The 17,484-nt window shown below is 43.5% G+C and overlaps 1 protein-coding gene across 2 annotated transcripts in view; it reads left to right on the forward strand.

Moving 5' to 3' along the window:
• The first annotated feature begins 1,232 nt into the window (after window positions 1-1,232).
• Window positions 1,233-17,484, forward strand: part of PKD2 (polycystin 2, transient receptor potential cation channel) — a 52,564-nt gene continuing 36,312 nt past the window's right edge. For both annotated transcript variants that reach the window (XM_053603598.1, XM_053603635.1), the window contains exons 1-2: window positions 1,233-1,924; window positions 9,099-9,212. In XM_053603598.1, the coding sequence (XP_053459573.1) occupies window positions 1,330-1,924; window positions 9,099-9,212 (709 nt within the window). In that variant the 5' untranslated portion in view covers window positions 1,233-1,329. The remainder of the gene's footprint in view (window positions 1,925-9,098; window positions 9,213-17,484) is intronic.

The raw sequence follows: 17,484 nt of genomic DNA on the forward strand, positions 1-17,484 counted from the left end.
ACTTGGGAGGCTGAGGCAGGTGGATCCCTGGAGTCCATGAGATTGAGGTTGCTGTGAACTATGATGATGCCACGGCACTCTACCCGGGACAACACTGTGAGACTCAGTCTCAAAGTAAGTAAATAAGTAAATAAATAAAAATAAAATAGAAAATTACGACACAGACACATACAGAGTTCGAAAGACCAGGTGAGGACCCAGAGAGAAGTTGGGCCAACTGCAAGCTAAAGAGAGGCCCTAGAAGAAATCAATCCTACCCACACCTTGCGAGAAAATCCATCTCGATTGTTGTAAAAAAGGACCAGTTTCTGGCACTTAGTTATGGCTGCTCTAAGAAACTAATCCAGGAGCGGACTATGAAAATTCACTAAACCGAACTGCAGAAATTAAGTTGTACTTTTTAAACTGCTGGAAGCCCACAGCGGTGTCTAAGATCAACGTGACCAATTAGCAGCTCCAGCTCTGAGATATATTCGATAACATAACGCGGAAACAGTGGGAGCATCCAGCAGAGAATGGAGAGCTGAGATTCTATCACAGAGTATCACGGAGTAACGATGCGGAGAAGACGCGGGGTAGGAGAAGAGGGGCGTGGGCCGCGAGGGCGCTGAACCACGGGTGGGGCGTGTTTAAAGAGGAGGCTGATCCGCTCAGTCCAAGGTGAGTTAAGTCTGAGACACCGGAGACCTGGAGGATAAAGTTCCCGACCAGGCGCCCGACGGAGGAGTCGGCTTCCCTGGGTGCTGGTGAAGGGGAGAAATGAGATCACCGTGGAAGCGCCAGAGACCCCGGGCGAATCCGTGGGATCCCCACGATGTGCGGAGAGAGGCGCCAACCCAAGACTGAAAGAACATCCCCGAAGCAGGTCGCCTCAGGGTAGCGGTGGGTAGTGCTCAAACCAAGGTTTCTCTGCCGGTGCTGGAGACCTCAGCCCAGGCTGAACTTCATCAGTTCACACACACACCCACCCACGACACGGTTCTCGCTCCTCTCTCTCCACTGCGGTAAATCGAGGCAGAAGCGGCTGGCGATGAGGCGGGCAGCCAGTCCCTGCGGCCGGGTCGCCACTCCCTCCCTCCCGGGCCTTCCCCCGAATGGAACGCGGACTCCGGCTCCACTTGGGACGCGGGCCCGGGCGCAGCGAGGCGGGCGAGGCGAGGGGCGGGCAGGGGGAGGCGGGCCGAGGGGGCGGGCGCGGGCCGCGGCGCGGCGGGGCGGCCGGGGGCGGGGAGCGGGCGGCGGGCCCCGGGAAGGAGAGAACATGGCTCCTGGGGCCGACAGCGCCGAGCGCGGCGGGGCGCGCCCGCACGCCGGCCGCCAGTGACCGCGATGGTGCACTCGAGCCGCGTGCAGCCGCAGCCGCCCGGGGACGCCCCGCGGCCGGCCGCGCCCCGAGCGCCGGGCCCGGGCCGGCTGATGGCGGCCGGCGGGGCCCTGGGCGCCGGGCTGACCGCGGCGGGCGGCCTCCTGGAGCAGAGGGGCCTGGAGATCGAGATGGAGCGCATCCGGCAGGCGGCCGCGCGCGACCCCCCGGCCGGGGCCTCGGCCTCCCCTTCGCCTCCGCTCTCGTCGTGCTCCAGGCAGGCGTGGAGCCGCGACAACCCGGGCTTCGAGGCCGAGGAGGAGGAGGAGGAGGAGGAGGTGGAAGGGGAAGAAGGGGGAATGGTGGTGGAGATGGACGTGGAGTGGCGCCCGGGCAGCCGGAGGTCGGCCGCGTCCTCGGGCGTGAGCTCCGCGGGCGCGCGGGGCCTGGGAGGCTACCACGGCGCGGGCCACCCGGGCGGGAGGAGGCGCCGGCCGGAGGACCAGGACCCGCCGTGCGCCGGCCCGGCCGGCGGCGGGGACCCGCTGCGTCGCCACCTCCCCCTGGACGGGCAGCCGCCCCGAGTGGCGTGGGCCGAGAGGCTGGTTCGCGGGCTGCGAGGTAAGAGCGCGACCCGCAGCGGCTGGTGCCCAAACCGGACCTGGGGCGCCGGCCGGGCCCTTGCCCTCCGCGGCTGCTGCCCCCTCGCATCCCGCCTCCCTGGGACGCGCCGCCTCCACCAACCCCTCTTGTTTCCGGTACCCAGCGCGGAATTTCATTGCGCCCTTGGTGCTGATTTATTGGATGCTTCCCTCTTCAGGATATGTCAATGTATTACTTTTTACTTACGAAAATAAGTGAATAACAGTGAAAGGGTACGTCTTGATAGGTTTTTTTCCTTGTGGGAGAGAAATGAATGTTACTTTTCGTATAACTGTTGGTGGCTGCAACTACGTATTTGCTAATGTCACAAAATGACAACAAAAATGTCCTTCCTGCTATCATCCAGGGTCTTCCTCTGGTCTTGAAGCTCCGTTGGCCCCTTGTCCCGGTCTGAAGAGGGTCGCAGTACAGTTCGTGTTCCCCACATTACGGGAGCGCTGCCGCTGGACTGTTACTGATGGCTTGTTTGGTGATGTTTCTGTGGTTATTGGGAGTAGGGGACCTGCTGAGAACACCACGAATAGAATAAAATAATGTCTATTTAGTTACTTGGTGTTTTCTAATTCTAGACATTTTTCTAAAACAGTTGCAAAAAAAAAAAAGATTACATTGTTTTCAAAAACCTGGGAAGTATGTTTTTAAATAGCTAAATTAATGCTATTTGTTGAAATTCCAACAAAATGATGAAATCATGGAATACCAGCTGATAAATGTGTCCGAGTTTCACCCACTCTACTCTCAAAAGCCAGGGGAGGAATTTTCAGATTTGTCAGTACCCGCGAAGAGAAAACCTTGATCCTGTTTGTACAAAATTTTTTCAGCACTTAGAAAAGTGTTGTATTTGCTCTTAACCCTCTAAATTATTTTAATCTCCACCTTTAAGAGTTTTGTTCTCAATTTTTTTTAATTTTCCCTGCCCTTCCCTTTCTTTCAGTGTTTAAAATCTTACCCAGAAATTATCCAGGTTTTGTTATAGCACCATGATTAAGAAGACCAAGTCAGGCCTACCCTCAACTCCCAGTTCCAGCATTCATTGATTGGCCTGTACGACGTTGAAAATTTTAATGTCTCAGATCACCAACTTTTGCATCTATTAAAAAAGAAAAGAGATAATCAGAATACCTAGGTTTTTTATTTCAAAATGTTTTTGTCACATAGATACCTTGTGTAATGCTTAAGTCAGGGCTTTTGGCATATCCATCACCAGAATAGTGTCCGTGGTACCCACTAGGTAAGTGTGTACCCCGCACCTCCCTTCTCACCCGCCTCCTTTCTTGGTTTTCAGTATCCATTATACCTCTTTGTGCCTGTGTAAACCCATCATTTAGCTGCCACTGATTAGTGAGAATACATGGTATTTGGTTTTCCATTACTAAGATACTTAGGATAATGGTCTCCAGTGCCGTCCAGTTGATCCAGACGACATTACACTCCTCATGGCTGAGTAGCACTCTGGGGAATCTGTATGCCACATTTCCCTTATCCACCCATGAACTGAAGGGCATTTAGTTCGGTTCCACATCTTTGAGATGGTGAATTGTATGCCAGTAAACATTCAGGTGCAAGTATGTTTTTGACAAAATGGCTTATTTTTCTTTGGGCATCTCTTAACTTGTGGTCAAAGATGCTACTAGCTGGGGGTAGTGGCTCACACCTGTAATCCCAGGCTTCCTTTGGGAGGCCAAGGCAGGGGACTCACTGGAGGTCAGGGGTTTGAGGACAAATACAAAAAGATTTAAAAATTATTTTTCTTTGGGCACCTCTTAACTTGTGGTCAAAGATGCTGCTAGCTGGGTGTAGTAGCTTACACCTATAATCCCAGGCTTCCTTTGGGGAAGCCAAGGCAGGGGGCTCACTGGAGGTCAGGGGTTTGAGGACATCTACAAAAAGATTTAAAAATTAGCCAGGCATGGTGGAGCGCACCTATAGCCCAACTACCCTCGAGGCTAAAAACAGGAGGATCGCCTAGCCTATGTGTTCAAGGCTGCAGTGAGCTATGATGATGACACTGCACCCCATCCCGGGCAACAAAGTGAGACCCCCATTTCTAAATTAATTAATTAATTAATTAAGGATGCTACTAGATGTTCTGCAATGCACAGATGCCCCCTCTCCGCATACACCACAAAGCATTATCTGAACCAAATGTCAGGAGTGTGGAGGTTGAGAAACGCTGCCCTAGACTGTTACATAAAAAGTAATAATGTATTGCTCACTGTATACCAGGCACTGTGTTAACCTCCTTACGTCCATAGGTTCGCTTCATCCTCACAACAACCTGCCAGGTAGAACTCTGATCATCACGTTTTCTGATGAGGGAGCTAAAGCTTCCCGGTGTTAAACTCCTTGCCCAGGGCCATGACTATTAAATACTTTAATCCACACTTAATTTCAGGCTGTTTGTGCCCAGAGACCTTACCCACCCAGTATGCTATATACCTGTAGTGCCCAAACCTAACTTTAACCAGCAATTTTTCATATTTTCTTAGTTTGTAAACATTTATTCATCAGGACTTTCAGGATAAATCATATCAACACAGTCCCATGTATCCAGAGTTCTAGTTGGTCTCGGTAGTGGGAGAGCCTTCCTTTTTTAAATAATCTTGGTAAAATATACGTAACATAAAATTGACCATTTTGACCATTTTAAGCGTATAATTCAGGGGCTTCAAGTATCTTCACTCTTTTAGATCAGCGTTCTTAAATTTTTATGATTTGCTTCCAGAACTTTTTCATCACCCCAAAGGGAAACTCTGTGTTCGTTAAACAGTAACTTCTCATTTCCCCATTGCCCCCACCCCACCCCCGGCCCTGCTAGTCTACTTTCTGTCTCTATGAATTCCCCCGTTCTAGGTACCTGACATCAGTGAAATCAGATTTTGCTTGCCCATTTGTATCTGGCTTATTCACTTACCGTAACTTTTCAAATTTCTTCCATGTCATGGCAGGCATCCAAACTCCACTTCTTTTCATGACTGAATGGTGTTCCATCATGTCTATTCACATGTCACATTTTGTTTATCTGTCAGTTCAGGGATGTGTGGGTTCTTTCTCATCTTTTGTCTATTGCAACTTTCCCTTTATTTGAAATACAAACTTTTGTCCGTCACTTCCTCCTTTTTCCTTTTTTATTTTTGGACAAATGAGCTTCATCTTTACTCTGTGTGTGTTGTTGTTGTTGTTGTTGTTTTTGAGGGAGAATTGCTACCTTGTGGGATTTATAATACGGTTATGTTAGTAACAGAATTCATGCCATCAACAAACATTCATTGAGAATCTCCTTTGTGATAGGTACTAAGGATAGAGGGGTGAGTAACACAAGGCCCCACCTGTAAGGAGCTCAGAGTTTAGTGGGGGGAAATGGAGGTGTGTGTAAGTAATTACAATGCCAGTCCCAGGAATGCAAGGGACTCAAAGGAGAGTAGATCATCTCTCCCTGAGAAGGCCTCCCGAGGGAGTGAAACTTGGGCTGCATCTTTAAGAACGAAGTGGGAATTCAAGGAGGGAGAAATAAGCCACACCAGAGAATTGGTACATTGTCCTGAAGGCAGCTGGAGCCAGTGGGCACTTCAAGCGGGGGCCCAATATGATCATGTGTCAGTCTGAACAGGACTCTTGCAAGAATGTGAGGATGATAGGCTGAGTTGGAAAGCACTGGTGGCTGAGAGACCAGATCAGGAGAGGGCCAACGGAGAGTGGCAGGGGTGACGAGGGCTGCAGCCAAGCACAAGAGCTGGGAAGGGAGTAAAGCTGAAGAGAGGCAGAAACCACCTGAATTGTGCTGGGAGGAATCAGAGGAGAGCTATTCTGGAAGAAACCCACATTTCTGACTTGGCACCATTAACCCAAACCAGCAAATAGTGTTCTAAAGAAAGAAAAAGAAAAACTTAGAGGCATGCAAGTGTGAGCTGTGCACTTGCAGGTGGGACTGACAATTAGCTGTAGCATATATTGTCTACACCACAGGAGATGTGTGACCAAGAACTCAAGAGTCAATGTCATGGAAGGTAGTGACTGGTCATTCTATAGACCATAGTGGTAAAAATGCACCTCCCTTTCTTAGGGTTCCCTTGCAATTCAAAGGAACATTAGGAAGGATTGTATTCATAGTTCCAAACAAGGCCCACATGTGTTTTAGTGCGAAAAGAGTATTCTCTTATGATAGAAATGCTATAACACCTATTCGCAAGAAATGGATTTAAGTCTTTATTACATCATTGTGAAATCTGGAGCTCCTAGATGCCAGAAAGGTCGTTTTACAGATTTGGGCTTGTTTCTGAAGTTACAGGCCTCTTCCAAGCACTCTAAGTTCTTTATACAAAATATTTCTAATTCTTTGGACAATCTCACAAAGAGGTATTCTTACCCCATTTTCAGATGAGGAAATAAAAGCTCATGACATTAAGATATCACAGCCCATAAGTGGTTAAGGCTTCTGTTGAATATAATTTGACTCCAAAGTCCAAGGTTGTACCATATCGTAATCAATAGGAAGTGAGGTGCGTTTCAGATGGGGCACAGACAGTGTGAAGCAGAAGATCCACACCGAACCTTCTGACCATGGAACTGAAATATTTACAGATGAAATGCTGGGATTAGTTTCAAGATAATTGGGGAGGAAGGGGCGAGGGTTTAGATAATCAAGACTGGCTTTGAGTTGATAGTTGTTGGGACTAGGAGATTGATACCTGAGAGTTCATCATATCATTCCCTCTTTGTGGTATTTTTGATGGTTTCCAAAATAAAAAGTTCTTGATAGAATTTAGATAACATGTTCAGGGAAAATGGCATTTTTAATTATATTTGGGACGTCTTTTGTGTTTGGGGTTACCCATCACACAGTTCTCCTATATTGTGTGTGTATTAAGCTGTAATATTGTGTGTTTAGACGATGTGCTCTGGATTTGCATTCGGCCGTTAGCTAAGCACGCTCTGAAAGAAAGTTGGATAATTGTCCAATGTCCGCCATATTCCATGCTCTCCCTAATAGCTCAAGACACAGGTTGAACTGAACATGAGTTCCTGGAATGCTGGAAGGTCCTCCCACCACAACTGGGACAACTGTGGGAAAAGATAACCGTTGATTTTGAGGAAGGCCACTATTTTGGACATGAGCTTAATCATTCTTAGCCTATTACCTCTGCCAAACATGGGAAGTAGTTGGCTACAAGACAGCTGTTTTCCTTTTTATGGACAGAGCCATGTCTTACCCATCAGAATGTAAAGAGGTCCCTGTACTCTTAAGATCAAGCTTACATACTCGTACATACCCAGCGGGGAAATGGAAGGAAATTTTTAAACCAATAAATATTTGAGGAAGTAGGTAGAGTAATTTAGAAAAAGTAAATACATAAAAGTATATAAAAATGTAAATAAGGGGCCTTTTGTATTTGAAATATTTTATTTAAGAGCTAGCATTAAATTGCCATAGTTCATTCAAAGTTTAGTTTGACTAAAATTTAATTTTTTTTTTTTCTATTTATAGGCCAAGCAATGCCATTTATAAATATTAGCAATCCTGGCTGTTCCTTAGTGCATAGTTGTTTATAAATCATGGGGAAGAATGAAATCATTCACCAAGTAAGCCAGAGCAACAGTCTTCCCTGGTAGTAAATAGACGAGCACTTTCTACTGACTTGTTGGCCTGGCCTCTAAAAGACACCTACCCAGAGCAATAGCGTGGTCGTGTCCAGGGCTTTTGAGCCTAAACTTTGGCTGCCTCTGTGTTATTCTGAGTTGTAATTTTCCATGTCATCTAAATTTATAATAATTCTTTAATATGATAGAGTTTCAGGGAACAAACATTCTGCTTGCTGCATTTCTTTTGAGTGAGTAATTCCCTGACAACTACCAGATCTTGGCAGCAGCAAACCTGGTCGTTAGTTTTGCTCCGCTCTCTGCCTGGTGAAACCTGTGATGCTCAGCACAGGGTCTTTCAAGTCCAAGGCTGATTTTCCTAAAGGAAATTTGGGAGAAAAGTAAATGAAATACCCACATTTAGGAGCAGAACTAATATATTATTAGGAGACTTTTAAAAATACGTAGACACTAGGAATGAACTCATGTCTTCGAAATGAAACACCATATATACTATTTTGCCCTTTTCTCTGTATGGCTCAATTGTGGCTTATGTGGTCGTGTGAGTTTCCAGCATTGAGGGAGTTAAAGTCTGTGGAATAAAAGCGTGAGGCACTGTAACGTGGCCAGGTTGGTTTCCATTAGCAGCCAATCTAATCTAACTAAAAATATTGAGAAGTTTGTCTTTTTTGGAAAGCCTTCAGGTTCTTCCAAGTAACTGGTAATGTGACTTTACCACACTGTTCATTAACAGAGGTTTGGATGGCCACCATGTCTGTTCACTGGCTGAGTCCAAAACCGCGGTCCCTCTCCAGCAGGCTCATGGAGGGTTACGTCATCCTCACTTAGCCAGCCCAATGCTTTTCTCATCTGCTAAAATATAGAACACAGTCGATGATTCTACTCTTTCTGCAAAGAGTTGTTGCTTTTAATAATCGTATGTGAATTGGCATTTTAAAAACCTGTGGATCTAAGCAAGCTTAGGGTAATGGAATTTCTCAAAGGACAGTTTCTCCTCTTACAGGGCGGAGCCTTTATGCTAATATATTAGGAGCATGTTTGGTGTTTCCATATTGAAATGATGTTCTTTTCATCAGGGGCAATCTAAGAGGAATGATTTGCAATATCCCCTACTACTAAATTCAAGTGGGTTTAGTAGTAGGGTAACCACCAGGTTGTATCCAGCCCTCAGTAGGAAGAACTGATGAGTTATACACAATTTATGTAACTCCTCTGTTAGTCCGCCCTCATTTCCTGTTCTCTTTCTAAACCTTTACTAAGATATTTACTAATAGGTCTGGGAGTTTATAAAACAATGGGATGGTTGCCTTGTGGCCTGTACTTTGTGGGGGACAGTGGAGCCTAATGTATTCTTAACTAAAAGGTAGTCCTGCTAATTCAGTTTCTCAGTTGCATTCAGAATATGCTAAAAAAAATTTTTTTTAAAAAAGAATCTTGCTTACAGTTTATACTATTCTTATTTTTCCCCCTTTGTCAGTCATGTGATTTCTTAAATAAAATGATACCTATTTTTTTTTTCGTTATTATTTTAAAGGTCTCTGGGGAACAAGACTCATGGAAGAAAGCAGCACGACCCGGGAGAAATACCTAAAAAGTGTCTTACGGGAACTGGTCACTTACCTCCTTTTCCTCATAGTCTTGTGCATCTGTAAGTAGAACATTTTCTTTCACTAATGGAAAAGTTTGGAAAATGTTTTACCTATCAAAATCATAGTTAAAAGGAATTATGCACCAAGAAGGGTCAATTTGAAATTTATGTTTCTCACCTGTGGTTTCGATTCCAACTGGTTTGTTTTTTTTTAATTTGGGCATTTGTTCATTGACTCTTCCTGTAGTAGAAGGGAAGCTTTCTAAGGGAAGGGACTTTACTTTTTTTTTGTGGCACCCCCACTCCCACCCCCACCACCAAAACTGTCTCTGGCAACAGAAGGATTTCAGAGAGGTGCAAGGAGGGTAATCAAATGCCAAGTGACTGTGGACTTGGATTTAACCCAAAGAAAGGAAAGGTGAAGAATTCGATTCTGGTTTAGAGATTGGTCAGCTTCTCTTCTGTCCTCTAGTAAACATTAATTAAAGATCAGCATTATGTAACTGACCAGTTTGTTGTCAGTTGTGAACATTTTTACCGTGAGATTCATGTGGCAATCTGCTAGACACCAACAACCAAGTCAGGAGATTTCTGCATTAGATTTCTTTTTTTTATTACTATTTTTTTTTTATTATTAAATCATAGCTGTGTACATTAATGCAATCATGGGGCACCATGCACTGGTTTTATACGCAATTTGAAATATTTTCATCAAACTGGTTAACATAGCCTTCGGCATTTTCTTAGTTATTGTGTTAAGACATTTATGTTCTACATTTAGTAAGTTTCACATGTACCCTTGTAAGATGCACGTAGGCGTGGTCCCACCAATTACCCTCCCTTCACCCATCCTCCCTCCCTCCCCTCCCTTTCCCCTTTCCCCATATTCTTAGGTTATAATTGGATTATAGCTTTCATATGAAAGCTATAAATTAGTTTCATAGTAGGGCTGAGAACATTGGATACTTTTTCTTCCTTTCTTGAGATACTTTGCAAAGAAGAATATGTTCCAGCTCCATCCATGTAAACATGAAAGAGGTAAAGTCTCCATCTTTCTTTAAGGCTGCATAATATTCCATGTACATATACCACAATTTATTAATCCTTTCATGGGTCTATGGGCACTTGGGGCTTCTTCCATGATTTAGCAATTATGAATTGGGCTGCAATAAACGTTCTGGTACAAATATCTTTGTTATAATGTGATTTTTGGTTTTCTGGATATATACCTAGTAGAGGAATTGTAGGCTCGAATGGCAGGTCTATTTTTAGATCGCTAAGTGTTCTCCAAACATCTTTCCAAAAGGAATGTATTAGTTTGCATTCCCACCAGCAGTGTAGAAGTGTTCCCTTTTCTCCACATCCACGCCAACATCTCTGGTCTTGGGATTTTGTGATGTGGGCCAATCTTACTGGAGTTAGATGATATCTCAAAGTAGTTTTGATTTGCATTTCTCTGATGATTAAGGATGATGAGCATTTTTTCATATGTCGGTAGGCTGTGCGCCTGTCTTCTTCAGAGAAGTTTCTCTTCAAGTCCCTTGCCCAGCCTGCGATGGGATCACTTGTTCTTTTCTTGCTAATAGTTTGAGTTCTCTGTGGATTCTGGTTATTAAACCTTTGTCGGAGACATAACCTGCAAATATCTTCTCCCATTCTGAGGGCTGTCTGCTTGCTTTACTTACTATGTTTTTGGCTGTGCAGAAGCTTTTTAGTTTGATCAGGTCCTAGTAGTGTATTTTTGATGCTGCTTCAATTCCCTGGGGGATCCTCATAAAATATTTGCCCAGGCCAATTTCTTCAAGAGTTTTCCCTGCACTTTCTTCTAGTATTTTTATAGTTTCATGTCTTAAGTTTAATCTTTAATCCAGTGAGAGTCTATCTTAATTAATGGTGAAAGGTGTGGGTCCAGTTTCTGCATTAGATTTCTTAACAGTGAATGCAATGTTACTGTTATTACAATATTGTCATTATTATTAACTGTTTGTATGTCAGTTAACCTAAAGTCTACCTAAAAATTGTTTTCAGCAAAATGGCTTTCCAAGTTTAACTTTCAAGAAATACAAATGTTTCCATTTGATATTGCTTTTCTCAGTGTATGTATTTAAAAGTTCCCACCTGGCCTTGCTCAGTGGCTCACGCCTGTCATCTAAACTCTTTGGGGAGGGCCAAGGTGGGAGAAACACTTTGTGCCAGGAGTTTGAGACCAGCTTGAGCAACACAGCGAGATGCCATCTCTATAAAAAATACAAGTATTAGCTGGGCATGGTGGTGCTCACCTGTAGTCTGGCTACTTGGGAGGCTGAACCCAGAAGTTTGAGATTGGAGTGAGCTATGATGACGCCAGTGCACTGTAACCCAGGTGGAAGAGTGACACTCTGTCTCAAAAAAACAAGCTCCCTTCTTTTGTATTTATATGTTGTGTGCTGTCATTCTAATTCATTATTTCTTCCTGTAGAGGCATCTCTCCCTGTCCTCTCTTCTTTCAGCTTGTTACTGCATCCTCTCGTAGGGGTAGGGAAGGGAAGCCTTCACCAGAAAGCAGTCTTAGGAACTGTTCTGCATCAAATATCCAGAAAGTCACAGGCCAGGGACTTACCCTCTGAATCAAAGAGTGTTGCATGATGGATTTCTGTCATGTGCCCTAGAAAGCCTTTCTGAGAACAGATAAGGAAGGAGATTTATGAGCCCACAACCTCTTACCAACCTCCACCAATAAAGGAGTTTATTCTTATAGTGTACATTTAAAAATTAACACCCAAGAAAAAGATAATAAAAACTAAATAAAAATTAACACCCATTTTGGAAAGAGTCCCCTGTTTTGTATATGAAGAGAATGAAAATTTAATCAATACTTTAATAATGCTATTCTTGTTAAATTAAAACTAACTGCCTTGAATTTAATTGACTCCAGAAAGCTTTCTTAAAAACAATTTTTTTAATTTACTAGATTTGTGAAAATAAGATTTGTAAGTTTGACATCAAATATAGTTATTAAGATGATTAAAATTCATCCTTCCTTTGAAATTTGATATCAGTTTTGCTGTTCTAAATTTAAAATTAGTTGTTTGGGGCTCAGTGCCTGTGGCTCAAGTGGCTAAGGCGCCAGCCACATACACCTGAGCTGGTGGGTTCAAATCCAGCCCAGGCCCACAAACCAACAATGACGGCTGCAACCAAAAAATAGCCGGGTGTTGTGGCGGGTACCTGTAGTCCCAGCTACTTGGGAGGCAGAGGCAGGAGAATCGCTTGAGCCCAGGAGTTGGAGGTTGCTGTGAGCTGTGATGCCATGGCACTCTACCCAGGGCAGCAGCTTGAGACTCTGTCTCAAAAAAAAAATTTAGTTGTTTTGTCTGTACCCCCTTCCAACTCCTATACCCAGGTGGTCTCCTCTGTCTTGCCATTACTAGAATGTTCATGTTCTGTCCAGCATGCCATTTCTGTTACACTTAGTGCACAGAGTTTGGTCATGGTATTAAAGAGAAAAGACAGTGAGGTCACAGTTTGCCAGAACTAAAAAGAAAGAAAAGTTTCAGAGTGAAAGGATCAAAGAATATGGAGTTTCCTTCTATTCCGTATCTTCCTTAGAAGGTAAGATAAAAAGCAGAAGAGCTGAAGGAAGTAAGATTGGTAACAGAATGAGAGAAGCAAAACTTGCCAACTTAGTCAAGTGAAATACGGATTTTGTGTTTGTTTGGTAAGGCTAATGAAATTGCATTCCAGATAGGGTGAATGTCAAGTCCTCATGGCAGGCTGATCCCAGTGCTTTCAGTGTATCACTATATCCTGTCACTATGCCCAAAAGATAAAACATCTACAACAGAGAATGAGCTTGAAAATGGGAGGCCTGTTCTGAATTATTATGCCTGTGAGGGCACATGGGCATAACAAGCCTGTATAGTGTGCAGCCAAAACTGACCTGCATTCCTGCAGAGAAATGTTGCCCTGAAGAGCAAGAAACGTAAACCTAAGCTATCAGTCTTCCTTTGCTGCAGTGCTAAGAACAGCAAGAAATTAGAATCATTTACATGCAAATTTGGACATTCCCTTTATGTGCAACTTCGCTGTATATGTATAAAATTTTTTAAATTCCCTAATGTCTGGCAGGTTGTTTTAGGAATGGCTCCTGCAATTAGGGAGAAAAATAGCTTGCTAGAACGTGAGTATTCTATTACTGCTTGATGATGGTACAGCACACTCCCATTGGAGCTTTAAATTATAACGAGTGGCCTTTTTTACCTGCCAACAGCATGACTCTGGACAGCCTTGAGGCTGAGATATAGTTAAGTCACCAAAAACTGAATACAGAAAGTGTGGGGTACCTTATATGGCATATTGTTGATGTGATGAGAAATCTTATTGCTGTTTGCAATGCTGATATCCCAGAAATAGTCCACAACTGATTTGCACAAGCAAAAAGTGACTACCCAGAAGAACAAGCACGGTGCTTGCTGACGGTGGTGGGAATGAGCTACCGAGAGAAATGAACTCTCCCATGCTTGTGTGGATAGCTTTCTAGATATCCTAACATGTTAGCTCTCTCTGCTGCTGATGAATTTCAAATAAGAACAGATGTCCTTGATATAGGTCTGCTGCGAGCACAAAAGAACAGTAATAAAAGTTGCCAAGTTCAAGCATCCCAGCTTAACAAGCGTAAATAGCATTGGCAATCAGTGATTGGTGATAACACTGCTACAGAAATGGTAATGATTTTGGTTCTAAAGCAGTTGTGTCACTAAGTTTGTGAACTATAAAAGAACACATCGGGATTTAATCCTGTGTTAAGCAGTAAGTAAAACAGAGTCTTTCAGATACTGAACAAAAAAAACATAACAAGGGTAGCGGTCTTTTGGCCTTGTGGACGCACGGCTGACTGGGAGCCGTAGCTGTCCAGCATAGCAGGAACGCATTGAACCTCATATCGCTGGCCCAGGAAAAGAATGAAACTCAGAATCTTAAGTATGCCTTCTACTGAAGTGTACCACTTCTGCACCAGAAAGTCAAAAAATTAAAAGCTGAACCAGAGTAAGACAGGGACCATCTGTATGTAAATATTATACATTTCTCTCTCTTGTTTTTAAAACAAAATATACTAAGCCCAGTCAAGCATTCTCAAAAGCATTTGGGTTAACAGCTTCTGTCTGAAAGATTTCCATCACAACTTGTCACTTATAATTTTGTTTGAAATTTTAATCAAAACTGGATTAAAATATCGGGGAGTTTTAATAACTCTATTTCCTGGATTACTGATTCTGCAGTTTCACGTCGCTGGAACTCTCTTCACTGCCTAGTTGTATGGGCTCTTTTCAGCCTCTTCCTGGCGTTTGGTTCCACGGCATTTGGTTCCTAGAAATTCCCTCTGGTCTCTTGACTCCCTGTCTTCCGGAGCCCCTCCTTGTCCATTCACTGCCTCAGCCTTCTTCTTCTGAAGTGTGCTCAGACGGTGTCTTCTCTGTGGCGGGGCCTTTGGCTTTAGGTGATCTTTTGCACGGATACAGTGGGACACAGACACTACTTCTACTAGTACTTGTTGATGCCTCCCACATCCCGCTGCCCCGCCGTGGTCCTCTCCTGTGTTACAAACCTCATGCCAGCTTGCCCGGACATCCAGTGGGAATCTCACAGGTACGTCACACGCCCAAACCTTAACTCTCCAGTCCACCCATCCACACTTGATTCCGTCACACTCTCTGCCTCCCCTGAAACCTGAGTGTTCCTGACCTTTCCCTGACCCTCCTTATGGGGTCATTCTGCCTTTTTAGCCTCTCGTATCTGTCTTTTCCCATACAGCGTTCTTGTCCCTTCTGAAATCAGTTCATTTATGCATTCATCCAACTATTAAGTAATTTAATTAAAAACAGATTTAAGGGCTGGGTGCAATGGCTCAGGCCTGTAATCCTAGCACTCTGGGAGGCCACGGCAGGTGGATTGTTGGAGCTTAGGAGTTCGAGACCAGCCTTAGCAAGAGTGAGACCCCATCTCTATTAAAAATAGGAAAAGTATCCAAGCATGGTGATGCCACCTATAATCCCAGCTACTTGGAAGGCTGAGGCAAGAGGATTCCCAAGAGTTTGAGGTGGCTGTGAGTGATGATGCCACGACACTCAACCCACGATGACAGAGTGAGACTCTGTCTCAAAAAAATAAACAACAACAAGAAAAACAGATTTAATCCTTGCCCTTGAATGTGTGGCTTAAATATGTCAAGTGACATAAAAGAAGACAGTGGGGAGAGTGGATTCCCTACAGAGAAGGCCTCTGTAAAGCCTGAAATAAGAGTGGGCATCAGTCTGATGACGACAGAAGTGTATAAATGAAGTTTCTGAGGCAGGAAAATGCTCAGAACATTCCAGAAACTCTCAGAAGCTGAGTAAAGTTAGTTACTGCCAAGCATGTCTTCAGATACAGATGGAAAGGTGGTCAGGGGCCATGTCTTGTAGGTGTGGTGGGCGTTAGTAAGGGATTTGCAGTGAGAAGCCAGGGTTTTAAGAGAGTGACAAGATTCATTGAAATTTTAGGAAGATATCTCCCAGTGCTCCACGGGCCACGGGTTAGGTGGGAGACACTCTTCATAAGTCCTTAGGATCCCAGGGACTGCCATTTCTGCAACCAAAATCATTAGGTCACTCTTCCATTTAACATCCTACAGTCTTCAAGGTGACTTCAAAATGAACTTTCCAATCTTTAGATAATCGGCTGGCATTTCACTATACAGTCATTGCTCGCTTCTTCAGAACCGCCACGCCCTCCAAACGTCCAGTTGTCCAACTGCATCAAACCACGCAGGACTCTCAAAAAGGCCTCTGTGTTACTGCCCTTTCCTGATGTGAGATATTCAACACTGTGTTATAAAATAGGCTTCATGTTAGACGGTTTGCCCAACATAGCTTGTTCTGAGACATTCAGGGTAGGCTAGGCCAAGCTCTGATGTGCAGTAAGTTATAAGCATATTAACTGCATTTTGATTCACGGTATTTTCAACTTACGATGGGTTTATCATGACCTACCCCCATCATAGGTTAAGGTGCATCTGTGTAGCACTTTCAGTTTATAGAATCTATTCAAATAAATGTCCTTATCTTATCTTCACCGCAGCCCTGTGAAGATATGGTTCAAGAGAGTTAGCAAAGGAGTTGGGTTTCCTATGCAAGGTCATGGCCTCTCTTGGTGACCGATGACCTGGAATACCAGGACCAAGATATCTTGGTTCATGTTTACATCTAGTACAGTTACATTGTTATGGCAGTTTTGATTTCTTCGGCTCAAAGGCTATTAAGAGAAAAAAGAAAATTTAATTTCTAAATGACTTGATTTTATATGGGTATGTTTCTTTATCTTTGTGTTAATTTCAGAATTTGTGGTTTAAATAATATTGCCTGGTTGGGGCTTTTGTGGGGGTTTTCCTTTGTTGGGGGGGTTTGTTCACTTTTTTTGTTTATTTGTTCGTTTTTGTTTTTTTTTTTTCTTTTTTGGCTTAAAACAATAGATACTTACTGTCTCAGTTCTGGAGGTTGAAGGACTGAAATAAGGTGTGGGCAGGGCCATGCTTCCTCTAAAGCCTGGAAGGGAACCTTCCTTGCCTCTTCCTCACTGCTGCGGGCTCGCCAGGGCTGTTTGGCATTCTTAGTGCGTAGCGGTATCTCTCCAGTCCTCCGTCTTCACACGTCCCCGTGTCTGTCTTCACATGCCATGTTCTTAGAAGGTCACCGGCCTGCTGATTTTTAATTTCAGGACTTTACCGTTGTTCCCTTTGTGGCCTAGCACATTATTAATTTTTATAAGTGTTTCGTGGATATCTGAAAAAGAATGTGAGTGATCTCTTTTAGAGTATAAAGTTTATGTGCGTATGTACATATATATATATCTAAAGGCTTTTATTTGAGTCAAACCCTTAATGTTCTTAGGTAGTTTTTGTCTATTTTCTCTGTCAAAGATTGAGAGAGACAGGGTTAAGTTCCCAGTTATAACTGTTCTGGCAATTCTCCTTTCTAGCAGGTGTTGCTTTATATTTCTTCATGCTCTATTATGCAGTAAATAAAAATTAATTATAGTTAAATCATTGCATATAGAATCATCTATCAATATGAAATATGCTTTTTATCAAACTCATTGTTCACGTATTGCGATACCACGTAATGTCTTTTTCAAAATATTTTATCACTCGTGTCTTCTCATTCTTTTATTTTTGACTTTATTTTGAGTGAGTTTCTTATAAGAACGCTAGAGATTTATTTTTTTAACCAATATTTAAAACTTTGCATATAATAAGAATTTAAGCCATCCACATTTTATGCTTTGTCAAATTTCTCTCATTTTTTAATGCTTTCCTGTT

Source organism: Nycticebus coucang, chromosome 1 (genome assembly GCF_027406575.1).
Source record: "Nycticebus coucang isolate mNycCou1 chromosome 1, mNycCou1.pri, whole genome shotgun sequence".
Lineage (NCBI taxonomy): Eukaryota > Metazoa > Chordata > Mammalia > Primates > Lorisidae > Nycticebus > Nycticebus coucang.